At 46.5% G+C, this 15,168-nt stretch overlaps 1 protein-coding gene across 2 annotated transcripts in view; it reads left to right on the top strand.

Annotated features, from left to right (window-relative positions):
* Positions 1–15,168, top strand: part of sh3d19 (SH3 domain containing 19) — a 140,636-nt gene that overhangs the window by 74,306 nt on the left and 51,162 nt on the right. For both annotated transcript variants that reach the window (XM_055646725.1, XM_055646716.1), the window contains exons 3-4: positions 6,399–6,439; positions 14,446–14,491. In XM_055646725.1, coding sequence (XP_055502700.1) covers positions 6,399–6,439; positions 14,446–14,491 — 87 coding nt within the window. The remainder of the gene's footprint in view (positions 1–6,398; positions 6,440–14,445; positions 14,492–15,168) is intronic.

The following is a 15,168-nucleotide window of genomic DNA, read 5'->3' as shown; positions in this document are numbered from 1 at the left end:
GGCAGCATCTCTGGAGTGACGTTTCTTCTGACCCTTCTTCAGCCCTTCTTCTGAAGAAGGGTCTCGACCCGCATCGTCACCCATTTCTTCTCTCCAGAGATGCTGCCTGTCCTGTTGAGTTACTCCAGCATTTTGTGTCTATCTTCATTTTGTGTCTATCTTCTATCTTTAAACCAGCATTGCGTACAGTTTTGGTCTCCTAATCTGAGAAAAGACATTCTTGCCATAGAGGGAGTACAGAGAAGGTTCACCAGACTGATTCCTGGGATGTCAGGACTTTCATATGAAGAAAGACTGGATAGACTCGGCTTGTACTCACTAGAATTTAGAAGATTGAGGGGGTATCTTATAGAAACTTACAAAATTCTTAAGGGGTTGGACAGGCTAGATGCAGGAAGATTGTTCCCGATGTTGGGGAAGTGCAGAAATAGGGGCCACAGTTTAAGGATAAGGGGGAAATCTTTTCTGACCGAGATGAGAAAAACATTTTTCACACAGAGAGTGGTGAATCTCTGGAATTCTCTGCCACAGAAGGTAGTTGAGGCCAATTCATTGGCTATATTTAAGAGGGAGTTAGATGTGGCCCTTGTGGCTGAAGGGATTGGGGGGTATGGAGAGAAGGCAGGTACAGGATACTGAGTTGGATGATCAGCCAAGATCATATTGAATGGCGGTGCAGGCTCGAAGGGCCGAATGGCCTACTCCTGCACCTAATTTCTATCTTCAGTTCCTTCCTACATACTTAATTTGTTTGCATTCTATGTAGATGAGGGCGACCTGACGTTAAAACTAGGATATGTTTTATCCAAGGTACACAAAAATGCTGGAGAAACTCAGTGGGTGCAGCAGCATCTATGGAGCGAATGAAATAGGCGACGTTTCGGGCCGAAACCCTTCTTCAGACTGATTGGGGGTGGGGGGGAGAAGGAAGGAAAAGGGGAGGAGGAGGAGCCCGAGGGCGGGGGGATGGGAGGAGACAGCTCGAGGGTTAAGGAAGGGGAGGAGACAGCAAGGGCTAGCAAAACGGGGAGAATTCAACGTTCATGCCATCCGGACGCAAGCTGCCCAGGCGGAATATGAGGTGCTGTTCCTCCAATTTCCGGTGTTGCTCACTCTGGCAATGGAAGAGACCCAGGACAGAGAGGTCGGATTGGGAATGGGAGTGGGAGTTGAAGTGCTGAGCCACTGGGAGTTCAGGTAGGTTATTGCGGACTGAGCGGAGGTGTTCGGCGAAACGATCGCCCAACCTCCGCTTAGTCTCCCCGATGTAAATCAGCTGACATCTAGAGCAGAGGATGCAGTAGATGAGGTTGGAGGAGATACAGGTGAACCTTTGTCGCACCTGGAACGACTGCTTGGGTCCTTGAATGGAGTCGAGGTGGGAGGTGAAGGGACAGGTGTTGCATTTCTTGTGGTTGCAACGGAAAGTGCCCGGGGAGGGGGTGGTACGGGAGGGAAGGGAACAATTGACAAGGGAGTTGCGGAGGGAGCGGTCTTTGCGGAAGGCAGACATAGGGGGAGATGGGAAGATGTGGCGAGTGGTGGGGTCACGTTGGAGGTGGCGGAAATGGCGGAGGATTATTTGTTGTATTTTCCGGCTGGTGAAAGGTGAGGACTAGGGGGACTCTGCCCTTGTTGCGAGTGCGGGGATGGGGAGAGAGAGCAGTGTTGCGGGGTATGGAAGAGACCCTGGTGCGAGCCTCATCTATGGTGGCGGAGGGGAATCCCCGTTCCCAGAAGAACGAGGACATTTCCAATGCCCTGGTGTGGAACGTCTCATCCTGGGAACAGATGCGGCGTAGGCGGAGGAATTGGGAGTAGGGGATGGAGTCTTTACAGGAAGCAGGGTGGGAAGACGTGTAGTCCAGATAGCCATGTGAGTCAGTTGGTTGGTAGTGTATGTCGGTCAGAAGTCTGTCCCCTGCGATGGAGATGGTGAGGTCAAGGAATGGTAGGGAAGTGTCGGAAATAGTCCAGGTGTATTTGAGTGCCGGATGGAAGTTAGTGGTGAAGTGGATGAAGTCAGTCAGTTGTGTGTAGGTGCAGGAGGTGGCCCCAAAGCAGTCGTCAATGTAACGGAGGTAGAGGTCGGGGATGGGGCCCTGGTACGTATTGAACAAGTATTGTTCAACGTACCCGACAAAGAGGCAGACGTAGCTGGGGCCCATGCGTGTGCCCATAGCTAGGCCTTGTGTTTGGAGGAAATGGGAGGAGTCAAACGTAAAGTTGTTGAGGGTGAGGACCAACTCCGCTAGGCGGAGGAGAGTGTCAGTGGCTGGGTATAGGTTGCTCCTCTGGTCGAGGAAGAACCGGAGGGCTTTGAGGCCATCCTGGTGGGGGATGGAGGTGTAGAGTGACTGGACGTCCATGGTGAAGATGAGGGGGTGAGGGCCTAGAGAATGGAATGCGCGGAGGCGGCAGAGAGTGTCTGAGGTGTCTAGAACATAGGTGGGAAGGGATTTAACCAAGGGGGATAGTATGGAGTCAAGGTATGTGGAGATGAGTTCGGTGGGGCACGAACAGGCAGAGGCAATGGGTCTGCCGGGAGAGCCGGGTTTGTGGATTTTGGGGAGAAGGTAAAAACGGGCCGTGCGGGGCTGGGGAACGATGAGGTTGGAGGCTCGGTCGGGCAGGGCGTGGGAATTGATGAAGTCGGTGATGGTGCTAGATATGGTGGCCTGGTGCTCGTCAGTGGGGTCATGGTCCAGGGGTAAGTAGGAGGAGGTGTCCGAGAGTTGGCGCGTGGCCTCAGCTTTGTAGAGATCGACGCGCCAGACTACCACGGCACCTCCCTTGTCGGCTGGTTTGATGACCCAATCTGGGTTTTTGCGGAGTGATTCAATGGCAGTGCGTTCAGGGGGGGAGAGATTGGAGTGAGACAAGGGAGTGGAGAAGTTGAGGCGGTTGACGTCGCGGCGGCAGTTCTGGATAAAGAGTTCCAGAGCCGGGACTTTACGAGGGGGGGTTCCACGAGGAGGGGGTGCGTTGGAGACGGGAAAAAGGGTCATCATTGGGGGGCGAGGACTCCTTCCCATGGAAGTGCGCTGTGAGGCGGAGGCGACGGTAGAAGCGCTCCAAGTCATGGTGGGCGCGGAACTCATTGAGATGGGGACGGAGGGGGACAAAGGTAAGACCTCTGCTGAGGACAGACCGTTCGGTGTGGGAGAGGGGGAGGTCGGGGGGGGATAGTGAACACCTTTTGTGTTTTCTGACCGAGATGAGAAAAACATTTTTCAGAAATGAGAAAATACAGGTTTTGTTGGGAAATTATCAGTTTGGCCAGTCGGCAAACTGCAATACTGTGCTGAAACTTTTTCGCAGATGTAAAATGAAAGGCTGTCACAGTATACTGTGCAACTAGACAAAGAAATGTTATGGCGCATGTCATCTGTTATGTGATTTATATTCATCAGTTTCAGAACAGACATTGTAGCCAGTACCTTCATCTACCACTTAGAAGTCGGGCTAGAGTTTGTTCGTTTCATTTATTGAAATGGAATTTCTCCAATTGAAATATAATCCCCACATTTAACTTTGGGGGGTAGGGAATGGCACGCAGGGCATGGACAACCTAGATTGTTGCAGAAGTGGTTGACTTGGCTAACTTTCTGTGTTGTCTTGCTTTGAGAGTTTATGCACATCCCTAAATATTGACTTCCAAAATTAAACTCGTCTCTTTACAGGTCCTCCCCATCTTATAAACATCTGACCTGTGCACAGCCTGTACATATACGGACAACTGTGTGGGAGACTTTGGTATGGATCTGCCAGCTTCTGCTGGGAACTCGAATCGTGGCCACGTTTGCAGTTTGCAAGCTGCTTGGGTTACAAACAGTTCACGGGAAAGGATTCCTGCCCTAAAGTGGGAGTGACCTGAACTGGTTATTTCTGCACTAGTTTTGCCTGCCTGCACCCCCATCACAGATTGTGCCTTTTGTCTCAATTTCTATTTCATGGCAACCCTTGCGCAAAATGATTTTTGATCCGTATTACTGGTTTGTCCTGTTCATCATCTTATTTTGATTGAATGGAATTCGGACTAATTCACATGAGGTGAATGAGTAATTTTCCAACCAGTGGTGGCCATGGCCCTGCTTGATGGGTTGGAGTTCATTATAATAAAAACATTGCGTGTGTGGAAGGAAAAAAAAAAAGAAATTCAGGAAGAGGAGATTTTGTGGCAGGCTGCTTGGGGTTTAAAAGCTTGCAGAATAGACGAGAATGGCCAATGAAAGAACGGAAGAAATTCCAAAGTTCTGAGAAATAATTTGAACAGGAGATTGTGGGATTTGTCTGTTCCATTAGGGATCCAGGGAGGAGCAAGAGCATGGTGGGTGGGAGGGAGGAAGGGGGAGAGTGATGAACAATAGTTCAGAGGGACACTGGCAGTTTAATTTTGTGTACTGGAAATTAGAGGATTCAATATTTATACCGTGCTGCATTTGCGAGGACGGAGAGCACTTGGACAGGGCAGTAGCAACCCAAGTTGTGGGAGGGACAGGACCAACCAAGGAGGAAGGATGTCAGTGAGAAGAGGCCAATTCCTCAACTGACGAGCAGAAAACAAGGTCAGTTGACTACTAGGAATAGCAATCGACAAACCGGGTAACTGCGAGGTAAAGTGTCGAAATTAAAGTAGTTAGATTGCAATTTGGTAAAATATGTTTTGAAATTTGGTGAAAGCTTGTCTTTTACAGCAGTACAAAATTATGTTCAGACATTGAAGACCTGAGGAAAAATGGCTGAACCGTTGTACTTCAGTCAAAGTGAATGTCATAAATACCTAATGTTTAATGTACTATACTGCAAACTGCAGTTGTATCCAATCAACAACATTTTTCATAGTTTTGATATTTGCACAGCTTTCCATTTCTCGTGTGTGTGTGTGTGTGTGTGAGTTTGTTCCATACTTTCTTTGTTGAATGCCACAGTGCCTGCCAAATGAAATGATGATGGTAAAATGGCACTCTACTCCATGGCTGTTGACTCTGCACTAATAGAGAATAACAGTTAACAGATTGTAGGGAAATTCCAAAGTTATCGGCAAAATGTGTTTTGTTAAACATCCCTTGGCAGGACAGCATTCCGCCTAGCCTCAACAGCTGCTCAGAGCCTTCCTTACACAATTGTTTTGCTGGTTGTTTTGTGGCAGGCATTCTGTTCCAGGACTCAGAACGAACCGGGTGTCAAGGGAAATGAGTTTGATAATGGAAAATGAGGCTATTTGGATTGAAAATTCAGATGAGATTTGTTGCTTGGGAAGAAGTGAGTAAGGGTCTAGAGCAACTGGAAAGATAACGAATTTGATCATGAATAAGAACCAAACAAAGGCAGTAAGAACAGACTATAGATAAGGCAATATTAATACCATTGTAACCAAACACAAACAATATCAGTTAGTGAATTTCCTGTGGCAGGATATAGATTTATGGAATGGTGACAGTTCTCCAAGTTTCCACAGAATTGTATTAAACTGATATGTTACCGTGGGCAATATCATTTGTATTTGTGTAATAGACTCCATCCAGGCCACTAAAAGTGTTATTTGGATAATTAAATGACCTTGCTTCCAATGTTGTTTACTGTATATAATTTAAAAACTGTTAACCCATTATCCATTTTTAATTTTGCATTCTGATTTCTGAGCCTGTGTGAAATAAGACAATGGTGTGTAAAACATTTCAGTCCATCTTGCTTTCACAAACAGAATGAAAATTAATTTTGACACACACGCCTGATGCGACCAATAACTTTTCTGGCAAAAGTCTGGCAACGAAAAACAGCACACTGTTTATTTCCCAATGGGGGGTTTTTGCTAAAGATATGATGGGAAATGGAGGGAATTGTATCCTGTTGTTTCATTCCATGGGAATGCTGAATTCTTGTGGTAATGTCTTGACTAAATTTGGCAAAGAGTCGAAGCAACGGTGGTCCTCATGTTTATGCAGGGTAAAGGTGTTCCAACATCAAAATACTCGCTTTCTAACAGATGCCACTGAATAGCCATGAGGCACTGCAGTGTGCCTGCCTGTGGCGATTCAACTCAGCTACTAATATGCCGTACATAATTATTGTTGCAAACGAGCCCCTAATTTTTTATTGACATCCATCTTCATATATATTTCCCCATGCAACATGATTAAGCAAAAACAAAAATATATATCCTTGTGTGATAATGAGGAAAGGATTACCAGCCAGGAAAATTCTAGGTGGGCAACCTATTTGGCTATTCTTTTGTTATTTATTAATGAATGTGCAGTTACGTCATAATATTGGACTCCGAAACTTTTAGATGGGAGAATAGTGTTTTTAATTTATCAAAACTTTTGTAAAGAATGGTGCAATGTAAAGAAGTGATTTGTATTTCCATATGACTAATTCGTTGTTTTTCCAAACAGCCATGGACCATTATCGACAATAAGAGCTGCTATCAAAAGAAGTAAGTAAGCAGAATCTTGTACTGTAGTTTGCTTACTGCAGCTGCAGCTGAAGGCATTTATGAGAAAGTCATAGACATTACAAAATCCACCCTGGTGGTTGCTGACAGCACAGAATGGTTTGTGGAAAGCTCTGGTACTCTGCCAACAAGGAGTGTCCAGCAGTCAAACAAATGATTGAATATACTCTGATGTAACAAAGGACAAAGTCTGCATTTGACATATTGGGTTTGTAGAGCAAAGTCTCTGGCACTGCAACCTTTTCAGATGTTCAATGTAAATGTTTTAAAAAATGATGTCAAATGGTAGAAGTTCCTGTGTGGCTGTCTGGTGTGCTGGAATAATTTGGTTGCCATTTAAACCCCTTGACCACATCTTCCCAACTTCCCCCCCCCCCCCCCCCCCCCCCGTCTGCCTTCCGCAAAGACCGCTCCCTCCGTAACTCCCTTGTCAATTCTTCCCTCCCCTCCCGCACCACCCCCTCCCCGGGCACCTTCCCTTGCAACCACAAGAGATGCAACACTTGTCCGCTTTACCTCCCCCCTCGACTACATTCAAGGACCCAAGCAGTCGTTCCAGGTGCGACAGAGGTTCACCTGCATCTCCTCCAACCTCATCTATTGCATCCGCTGCTCTAGATGTCAGCAGATCTATATCGGTGAGACCAAGCGGAGGTTGGGCGATTGTTTCGCCGAACACCTCCGCTCAGTCTGCAATAACCAACCTGACCTCCCGGTGGCTCAGCACTTCAACTCCCCCTCCCACTCCATATCCGACCTCTCTGTCCTGGGTCTCCTCCACGGCCAGAGTGAGCAACACCGAAAATTGGAGGAACAGCACCTCATATTCCGCTTGGGGAGTCTGCATCCTGGTGGCATGAACATTGAATTCTCCCAATTTTGTTAGCCCTTGCTGTCTCCTCCCCTTCCTAGCTCTCCCTCAGCCCTCTGGCTCCTCCTCCTTTTTCCTTTCTTCTCCCCACCCCCCCATCAGTCTGAAGAATGGTTTCAGCCCGAATCGTTGCCTATTTCCTTCGCTCCATAGATGCTGCTGCGCCCGCTGAGTTTCTCCAGCACTTTTGTCTAACCCCTTGACCACTTGGAACTCTGAGCAACAGGCTTGAAGAGGCATGGACCAATTAGGGATATTCAGTACGGCTTTGTGCATGGGGAATTGTGTCTCATATATCTGACGAGTTTTTGCAGAGGTCATTCACCAAGACGATTGGCGAGGGCAAGGCAAGGCCGTGGAGATTATATGGACGTTAACAAGGTCTTTGAAAAGATCCTGCATGATGGGCTAGTCCGGAAACTTAAATCACTTGGAATCTACAGTGACCTTGCAAATTGCATTCTAAATTCAATTGAGGCAGGAGTCAAAGGGTAATTGTGCAGGGTTGCTTTTCTGATAGGATTATTGCAGGAGTCGGTGATGGGTCCCATTCTGTTTGTTATATACATTAACAATTTGAACAACATGGTCTCGAACGATGTTAGTAAATTTGGAGATGATTTAAAAAATTGGGGGTAAGTGGCAGTGAGGAAGGATATCTAAATTTAGAACAAGATGTAGATCAGTTTAGAAGATGGGCCAGGTAATGGAAAATTAAATGTAAAGGGGCTGTCCCACTTGGGCGACCTAATCCGCGAGTTAAGAAGAGTGTCTTTGACCGTCAAGCTCGAACGCACTCGCCTGGAAAGCCTCGAGCTGGTTCGACCGACCGTACACACACACACACACACACACACACACACACACACACACACACACACACACACACACACACACACACACACACACACACACACACACACACACACACACACACACACACACACACACCCCATCCCCCCCCCCCCCCCCCCCCCATATACATGGCCAGAGAGAGCACTTTCTGCGCGATGAAGAAGAAGGTAAACGGCTGCCACAGTGGGGGGAGAAGGAGTGGAGACACTTTTAAGAAGTACTAGACCAAGTGCAGACCCGTTGGGTCTGTTCCCCCAACGTGCAGTTGTGGAGGGGGGGGTGGGGGGAGCGGCATGCAGCGTCACACACTAACAATCCCCCACCCCCACGCTAATTACCCCCCTTGATATTATATTAATATTATTAATTTGCTCCTTTTACCCCATAACCACCCTATCTACTGACGCATAGCCCCCAACTTGCAGGCACATCTAGAGAGGGGGGGGTGGGCGGGGGTAGAGAGTGAGGGCAGAGAGAGAAGGGGCAGAGACACAGAGAGACACAGGGACACAGAGTGAGGGGCAAGAGGGATGGGGGGTGGAGAGGAGGAAAGGATGGAGGGTGGGGTGAGGGAGGAAAGGAGGGGGAGGAGGGGAGGAGAGAGTGAGAGTGAGGGGGAGAGAGAAGGGGTGTTTGAGAGAGGGGTGAGGTGGGGAGGGGGGAGGGTGGAGGGAAGAGGGTAGGGGGTGTGGAGGGGAGGGGGTTTAGGGGAGGGAAGAAGGATGGGGGAGGGGGATGGAGGGGAGAGAGGAGAGGGGGAAGGGGGGAGAGAGAGAGGGTGTGCTGAGAGGGGGTGTGGAGGTGAGGTGGAGGGGGAGCGGGAGGGGGAGGGAAAGGGGTAGGGGTGTGTGTGGAGGGGAGGGGGTTTTTAGGGCAGGGACGGTGGGGCAGGGGATGGATGGGAGGAAAAAAGAGGGGAGGAGGGGGAGAGCAGAGGGGGGAAGAGGAGGAGAGGGAGAGTGGAGAGGGGGGGAGGGAGGAGGAGGAGGAGGAGGGGGGGGGGGGGGGGGGGAAGGGAGGGAGGGGAGTAGGAGGAGGAGGGGGGGGGAGAGAGAGAGAGAGAGAGTGTCTTTTTAATTCAACCCAAACAACCATTTGCAGGCAGTGCGTTTTTACTTCAAACTAACTATATTTTCATTTTCAAACCAAATTAAGGGTACTCACAGTGCTGTAGACATTTGTTCAGTGTCATTCAGAGCTCAGAGTGACAGAGACTAATTGACAGAGCTCCAGCTTGCAGAGACTAATTGAGGCACACCACTTCCTGGTTTTATAGTCCCTTCCCCTGCCTCCAGCGGGGGCAGCAGAGAGAATGGGGAATTTAGTAAAAACATTAATATCTCTGTCATATTTCATCGACGGGAAAAATCCTCGGCACACATACGGCGGAGGGGGGCTCTGAGCGAGGTGGCCAAAAATGACGGCCGTAGGTGGCGGTGTTCTCTCGGAAATCGCAGCACAGATCGCCAAACTGGTCAAGAACAGAGTTTTAGTAATATATAGATAATGAAGTTTAGCCGGGCATTTTACCTACCGGTCGGTTTTCCTTGGTCCTGAAAACTCCAATGAGCCATTTAAAATGCCCGGTCAGCGAAGGAGATTGCCTACGGCTGCCCTCGATTGCCTGTAAATAAATAGCGCCCCCACTCCACTGCTCTTACGAGTTAAAAAGACCCATGCCGACCAAATTTTACTCGCGGAAAATTTTTCAACATGCTGAAATATTTTCCACGACCCAGCTGAAGCCGCGAGTATGCGGGAACTTCCCTCGAGCATGAAGGAGAGTTCCAGCGACCTCATAGGACCTCCTAGGACCACGTGTCAACCATGCTACGAGTTTGAAGGTCAAAGACACACTTCTAAACTCGCAGAATAGGTCCCCAAGTGGGACAGGACCTTAACTCTGAAAAGTGTGAGCTTCTGCGCTTTGTTATGTCAATCCAGGGCAGGACTTACACAGCAAATGGTAGAGACCTGAAGAGTGTTGCAGAACAGGGAGATCTGTGGGTACAGGTGTACAGTTCCCTGAAGGTGGTGACAGGTGGATGGTGTAATGAAGATGACTTTTTATGGGGTTGCCTTCTTTGGGAAGTGTATTGAATGTAAAAGTTGGGAGATCATGATATAGGTACACAAGTTGTTGGTGAGAACACCCTTGATGTACTATTGGCAATTCTGGTCGCCCCGTAAAAAGAAGGATTTATTACGTTGGAAAGGATGTGGAATAGATTGACCGGGATGTTCCTTGGGCTTGAGGGCTTGAATTATAAGGAGAGGTTGTAGAGGCTGGGAGCTTTTTCTTTGGATCTTATGAGGCTGAGGGGTGACTCTATTGAGGTGTACAAGATCAAGAGGGGCATAGACAATAGGTGCAGGAGAAGGCCATTCGGCCCTTCAAGCCAGCACCGCCATTCAATGTGATCATGGCTGATCATCCCCAATCAGTATCCCGTTCCTGCCTTCTCCCCATATCCCTTGACTCCGCTATCTTTAAGAGCCCTATCTAGCTCTCTCTTGAAAGTATCCAGAGAACCGGCCTCCACCACCGTCTGAAGCAGAGAATTCCACAGACTCACAACTCTCTGTGAGAAAAAGTGTTTCCTCGTCTCCGCTCTAAATGGCTTACCCTTTATTCTTAAACTGTAGAAATTGGTTCTGGACTCCCCCAACATCAGGAACATGTTTACTGCCTCTAACGTGTCCAAACCCTTAACAATCTTATATGCTTCAATAAGATTCCCTCTCATCCTTCTAAATTCCAGAGTGTATAAGCCCAGCTCCATTCTCTCAACATATGACAGTCCCGCCATCCCGGGAATTAACCTTGTAAACCTACGCTGCACTCCCTCAAGAGCAAGAATGTCTTTCCTCAAATTAGGGGACCAAAACTGCACACAATACTCCAGGTGTGGTCAGACTAGGGCCCTGTACAACTGCAGAAGGACCTCTTTGCTCATATATTCGACTCCTCTTGTTATAAAGGCCAACATGCCATTCGCTTTCTTCACTGCCTGCTGAACCTGCATGCTTACTTTCATAGACTGATGTACAAGGACCCCCAGATCCCGTTGTACTTCCCCTTTTCCAAACTTGACGCCATTTAGATAGTAATCTGCTTTCCTGTTTTCGATACCAAAGTGGATAACCTCACATTTATCCACATTAGAGATAAAGTGATCACTCAGTTTAAACCAGGGCAGATGCCTCTAAATCTAGATGGCATAGGCTTACGGTGAAAAGGAAAAGATTTAAGAGGGACTCAGAGTCAACCTTTTCACTCGGACGGTAATCCATTTCTGAAATGAGCTGTCAGAGGAAGCTACAGACTTAGCTGCAATTACGATGTTTAAAAGACGTTTGGACAGATATATTAATGGGAAAGGTTTAGAGGGCCAAGGGCCAAATATAAGCAATTGGGATTTGCCTGGTTTGCCAACTTGGTGGCATATACAAAGATGAGCGGAATGGCGTCTTCCTGTGCTGTATCGTTCTGTGCCTATGCTTGTTTTTCTGCACTGGTTTTATACACTTTCTCTTGTGAAATCTAGTTAGAGGTGAATATTACCACCAATAGTTCCCAATGGACTCTCTATTCCACCCAGTACTTATTCAATTGTCTAAAATCGCTGGAATAGCCACAGTATCCCTGGCAGACAGTTACATTTGGTCATTCACCACCCACTCTATGATGCGATTATTTCTGAACAGTGTCCCTTATTTTTGTTCTGCTCCATAATAGTTCAGTATTCAACTTATTGATATACATATGGACCTTGAAAGCTGCAGTAATATCAGTCTCATTCTTCAATTGTCTAAACATGGATATTACAAAGTATTTCACATGGAAAATAACATATCTGAGGATTGGAATTTGTTTCTTCCTGTTTTGTCATATGGTATCTAGATCAAGCATGATCAGATCAGTGGAATTATTTGCCACAGAAGGCTGTAGAGGCCTTCACTGGATATTTTATGGCAGAGATAGATATTTTCTTGGTTAGGTCAGGTATTGGACGTTATGGGGAGAAGGCAGGAGAATGGGATTAGGAGGGAGAGATAGATCAGCCATGATTGAATGGCAGAGTAGGCTTGATGGGCCGAATGGCCTAATTCCTCTACTATTCATTATGACATTATGACCTTATCCTTTTCTAATATCATAGTTTAATCCAAACTGTTGGAAAACACTCTTTAAGGAAGTATTTCCATTAACATATAGTCACCCCATGTCCTCTGAGTAAAACTTCTAAATGCTGGAGTTTGCTACTATCTTCTTCCTCTGAGCGATGGCTGATATTGTACGGTGTACAATTTTGGCCGCCTAATTATAGGAAAGATGTCAATAAAATACAGAGAGAACAGATGAGATTTACTAGAATGTTACCTGGGTTTCAGCAACTAAGTTACAGAGAAAGGCTGAACAAGTTAGGTCTTTATTCTTTGGAGCGCAGAAGGTTAAGGGGGGACTTGATAGAGGTATTTAAAATGATGAGAGGGATAGACAGAGCTGACGTGGATAAGCTTTTCCCATTGAGAGTAGGGAAGATTCAAACAAGAGGGCATGACTTGAGAATTAAGGGACAGAAGTTTAGGGGTAACATGAGGGGGAACTTCTTTACTCAGAGAGTGGTAGCTGTGTGGAATGAGCTTCCAGTGGAAATGGTGGTGGCAGGTTCGATTTTATAATTTAAAAATAAATTGGATAGGTATATGGACGGGAAAGGAATGGAGGGTTATGGTCTGAGTGCAAGTAGATGGGACTAGGGGAAAATAAGTGTTCGGTACGGACTTGTAGGGCTGAGATTGCCTGTTTTCCGTGCTGTAATTGTTATTTGTTATATGGTTATATTGCGTACATCTATTTTATATTAAGTCCTTATCGACAGAAGGAAATTAGACTTTAAAGGGCCTGCCCCACTTGGGCGTCGTTTGCACGTCACGCAGGTGACGCCTGAGGATTTTGAGAATCCCGAAATCCTGGGACGCCGCTCGCTACCGCATGTCACTGCCTACGCCACCACCTCTCACCATGCGCCATGCGCGCGTATTGCACCATGCGTGCATCGTGACGCGTAAATTATGTCGCGTAAGTAACGCGCAAATAACGCCCAAGTGGGACAGGCCCTTAAGTCTTTCAGCATCGTCAGAAGTTTAACCCAATGGTAACTAGAGGAACGCATAGAATGATGTAGTGGAAAAGCCCAGCAAATCAATGCCTGAAATGTTCCAGTCACGTTCTCTCCCAACATTTCTCACTTACATTTTCTGGACTATGTTGGTCCAGGCTCCCATTGGCTTCAGTCATTCCCTGTGGTTGAGAGTTCCAAACTATCACCATCCTGGTTAACGAGTGGCCCTTTTGATTGCTTTCCCCACCAGTCGAAACATCTCATAATTCTAAATTCTGTTACCTTACTGCTCAGCTTTCTTTTCTCAAAAGAAAAGAAATACAGTCTGTTCACCCTTTATTGATATGCACATCCATCTACTGTTTCCGCTCATGCTTCTCAGTAACTCTGCAACCTTTTCATATATGGCAACCAGTTCTACACAGTGTGGTAATTGTGGTTTAACCAAGACTGGGTACCTGTTTCGTGTTTATCCCTAGTGTTTTGCTTGTATAATGCACATCTTCAGGGACTGGTGCATTTGTACAATGAGATCACATTTTATCTAGAGAAGCATATCCTTATTATGAAATAAAATTGCCTTGCATATTGAAGATAGACACAAAATGCTGGAGTAACTCAGCGGGACAGGCAGCATCTCTGGAGAGAAGGAATGGGCGATGTTTCGGGTCGAGACCCTTCCTAAATTGGCCCCTCTTATCTTGAAGCTATGCCTTTGATATTTCCACCCTGGGAACAAGGTTCTGACTGTCTACCCAACCTATGCCTCTCATAATTTTCGATTCATCTGTGGGGGACAGGTGGGGAAAGAAAGTGGTGAATAGGTATTTAGCAGAGGCTAAAGTGAGTATTTCCTAAGTGAGTATTTCCATTACTGGATACTGTGTGACTGGGATTACAAAAGAAACAGATGAGTTGTGGAAATCTAATAAACCACTAAACCAAAGATAATGATAATAGATTTGAACATATCTATTTGGTAAAATAATTCAATGTGGATATTTATTTCTGCTGTGAACTTACTGTTCAAATTGAAAGAATTTTCCCATTATCAGTTCCCTGCTGAAGCAACAAAGTAATATTTCTATTAGTCCTACTCGCACTCATTGTTCACTCCTGATTTTCTTATTTAGCATCAAGTCGCACACTGTCACAGACCGAACTGCGGAGAGAAAGGAGGTACGTCTATATAAAACTCACTTCTCCTTCATGCTGTCTTGCACTTATCTCACATTTCTTCACACGCTTACCATGGCTCGGAGGGCAGGTTGGTGACCCTTATGTAGGTTTCTTGCAACATTAGCCCAAGTTTAGGGAAGGACGGGAAAGGGTTTTGATTGGATTCCCTCAATCCCTGAGCAGAAGCTAATGTTTTTCCACAATTACTGTCGGTAATAATGTATATTCGACGGGGTCAAATCAATTTTCTTCAAATATCCTGGCTGACATTTAGACTTTGAACAATTTTTCCTTTGCTTCCACTCACTTCCTCCAAGTTACAGGGTTAGCAATGGGGACAAGCATGGATCAAACAATGCCTGTTATTTTGTTGGAAACATGGAACTGCCCTTGTTTCAGTCCTGCCCCTTACACACCCCCCCCCCCCCCCTCTCTTTCTAGTACAGTGATTAATGGCACTGTTTCTACTGTCCCTATGAACTAGGGGTTTCCTCTCCTTCGTTGTCACAATTTCTCTTCCCGCTTTCATGTTTTTGATATTTATTATTATATGTATGACTGCAAAAATTTCGTTCAGACCAAAAGGTCTGAATGACAATAAAGGATAATTCAATTCAATTCATTCTATATGGTCCATATCTGAATCCTCTCTTCTCTTTCTTGATTTCTGTCACTTC

This window comes from Leucoraja erinacea, chromosome 1 (assembly GCF_028641065.1).
Source record: "Leucoraja erinacea ecotype New England chromosome 1, Leri_hhj_1, whole genome shotgun sequence".
In the NCBI taxonomy this organism is placed as follows: domain Eukaryota; kingdom Metazoa; phylum Chordata; class Chondrichthyes; order Rajiformes; family Rajidae; genus Leucoraja; species Leucoraja erinaceus.
The sequence above is the reverse complement of the archived record's forward strand: the minus strand, read 5'-3'. Positions and strand labels throughout refer to the sequence as shown.